Source organism: Morone saxatilis, unplaced genomic scaffold (assembly GCF_004916995.1).
Source record: "Morone saxatilis isolate NCDOM2014 unplaced genomic scaffold, NCSU_SB_2.0 Contig5, whole genome shotgun sequence".
Taxonomy (NCBI): Eukaryota; Metazoa; Chordata; class Actinopteri; family Moronidae; genus Morone; species Morone saxatilis.
The window spans coordinates 25,626,910-25,628,949 of record NW_023340095.1 but is presented as its reverse complement, the minus strand read 5'-3'; the positions used below and the strand labels follow the sequence as shown (position 1 = coordinate 25,628,949).

At 41.0% G+C, this 2,040-nt stretch overlaps 1 protein-coding gene across 1 annotated transcript in view; it reads right to left on the bottom strand.

Moving 5' to 3' along the window:
• The window catches only part of LOC118338672 (contactin-associated protein-like 5), a 26,639-nt gene that overhangs the window by 18,516 nt on the left and 6,083 nt on the right, over nucleotides 1-2,040 (bottom strand). Inside the window, exon 2 of the mRNA XM_035675949.1 lies at nucleotides 229-348. Coding sequence (XP_035531842.1) covers nucleotides 229-348 — 120 coding nt within the window. The remainder of the gene's footprint in view (nucleotides 1-228; nucleotides 349-2,040) is intronic.

Below are 2,040 nucleotides of genomic sequence, written 5' to 3'. Positions count from 1 at the left end.
TGGCACAAATATCAGCCCATACATGAGCTCATCCTTCAGACAGCTTGTTTAAAAAAGCAACAAGTTCTGAACTGTCGGCAGGAAGCATATCGAGTGACCGTAATGATTTCTCTCTGGACAGTGAAGTGTCAGCGCTGCAGATCGATGCGGTAAGATCTGTGAGAGACTCTGAGTCCCGCTGGAACTCTGAGAGAGTAAAGGTGACAACATGGACTGCGGTGAACTCACCTGTCATGTTGCAGTAGACCGGTGCTGGCCCCAGGGGGCCACTCCCATCTGGATCTATGGAATAGAAGCCAGAGGAGCTGCCAATCAGCTTGTAGGCCTCGCAGGATGACTCGTAGATGGCTGGAAGGAGCAGACAGATTTTTCTTCAGGCACAAAAACAACAACAGCTCTCTGTTCACGCCAAGAAATTTCCAGCTTATCATTATCTGTTGAGCTGATACTAAAAGGTGACCTTAAACCACTGCAGAACACTGACTTCTCACACAGCACAGGACATCCTGTTAAAACCCCATACCATCAATAGCAACCACAATTTTCTAATTTCCTCAAAAATGGCAGCCTGCGAAACCAAGTCATTGTCAATTGATGTGTGGCAGCTCCTTTTTTTGTGTGCAGAAAGAGAGAGAGCATTAAATGTGAGCAGAGCAAAGTAAAAAAAACAGTGAAGTTGTCAATCTGCACTGTAAGAAAGAAGAAGAAGAAGAAGAAGAGAAGAAGTACTGCTCCCTGTTGTTTTCTGGTTGTTTCCTAACTACTCCAAAGATCAGTTCAAACTTTCTAAGTCAAAATCAAAGTGGAGGCACCAAAAGCAGTAGAGTAGAGTCATGTTGAACTGTATTATGTAGTGGAAATGCAGCAAAAAAACTAAAAAAGCCAATCTGCTCCATCAGGACTGTGTGAATGTTGTTTGAGTCAACATGAGCAACCAACAACCCACCAACTGTCAGATTCTGACTGAAATGCTGCTAAATACTGTTTGGTGCACATAAGTACACAGCATCGCCTTCATGATTTCCAACTGAGCATAGGATTTGTCATATGAATACCCAAAACAGTCTGGCAGGAAATATTGAGTTCTCATCATACTCATCCTCACACTGATCATTTGTCACATTTCTAACATGTAAAGCTACCGCTGATGTTATTTAATAATTAATAACAAAATTAAGGCTTTTATTGGGGTGGCTGTGGCTCAGAGGCAGACCGGGTCGTCCACTAATCGGAAGGTTGTTGGTTCGATCCCCGGCTCTTCCCGCCACATGTCGAAGTATTCTTGAGCAAGATACTAAACCCCAAATTGCTGTGAATGTGTGTGAATGAGTTAGTTTCTGTTCGATGGACTTTGCCATCACTGGGTGAATGTGTGTGAATGTGGCACATAATGTAAAAGCACTTTGAGTGGTCGGAAGACTAGAAAGGCGCTATACAAGTACAGGTCTATTTACCGTTACCATTTATTGTGAAACAAGAAGTATTGACAGTGACCTTTGGGGTTAGATTGCAGCTTTTCTCCAAATGAGCAACCAGGCAAGGGGCAGGTCTTACCATCAGGAGCAATGTCAATCAATGTCTTTTGGACAGAAGGAGCTGGGACCAAATATATTTTATTACATGTTCAACAAAACGTGATACAGGAGAAGGACGGAAATGTGGATTATCATTGCACTTTTTCTTTCTTTTCTTCTGACCCAATATGTAGTAAAGAATAAGGAAATATTTCATGTTTTTATTTTTTATTATATGGGCTGTGTATGTGCCAAAAGTTACTGACAGACAAAGAAATGTACAGTTTGATACAGAAAAAATCCATTTTGTCCAGGTGTAAGAATACATAAGTTAGGAGGAGTTGAAAGAGAACAAAACTTCACTGTTTTCATTGGTGAGTGCTAATACATGTAAGATGAAGAAAACAGTGGGCCTCATGCACTAATGTTTTCTTATTTTTTATTTGTTCTTGCATAAAGCAATTAGAGGAAAATGAGAAACAGGATCTGTCTGGTCCCACAATGTTGATTCAATTCAATTCAATTC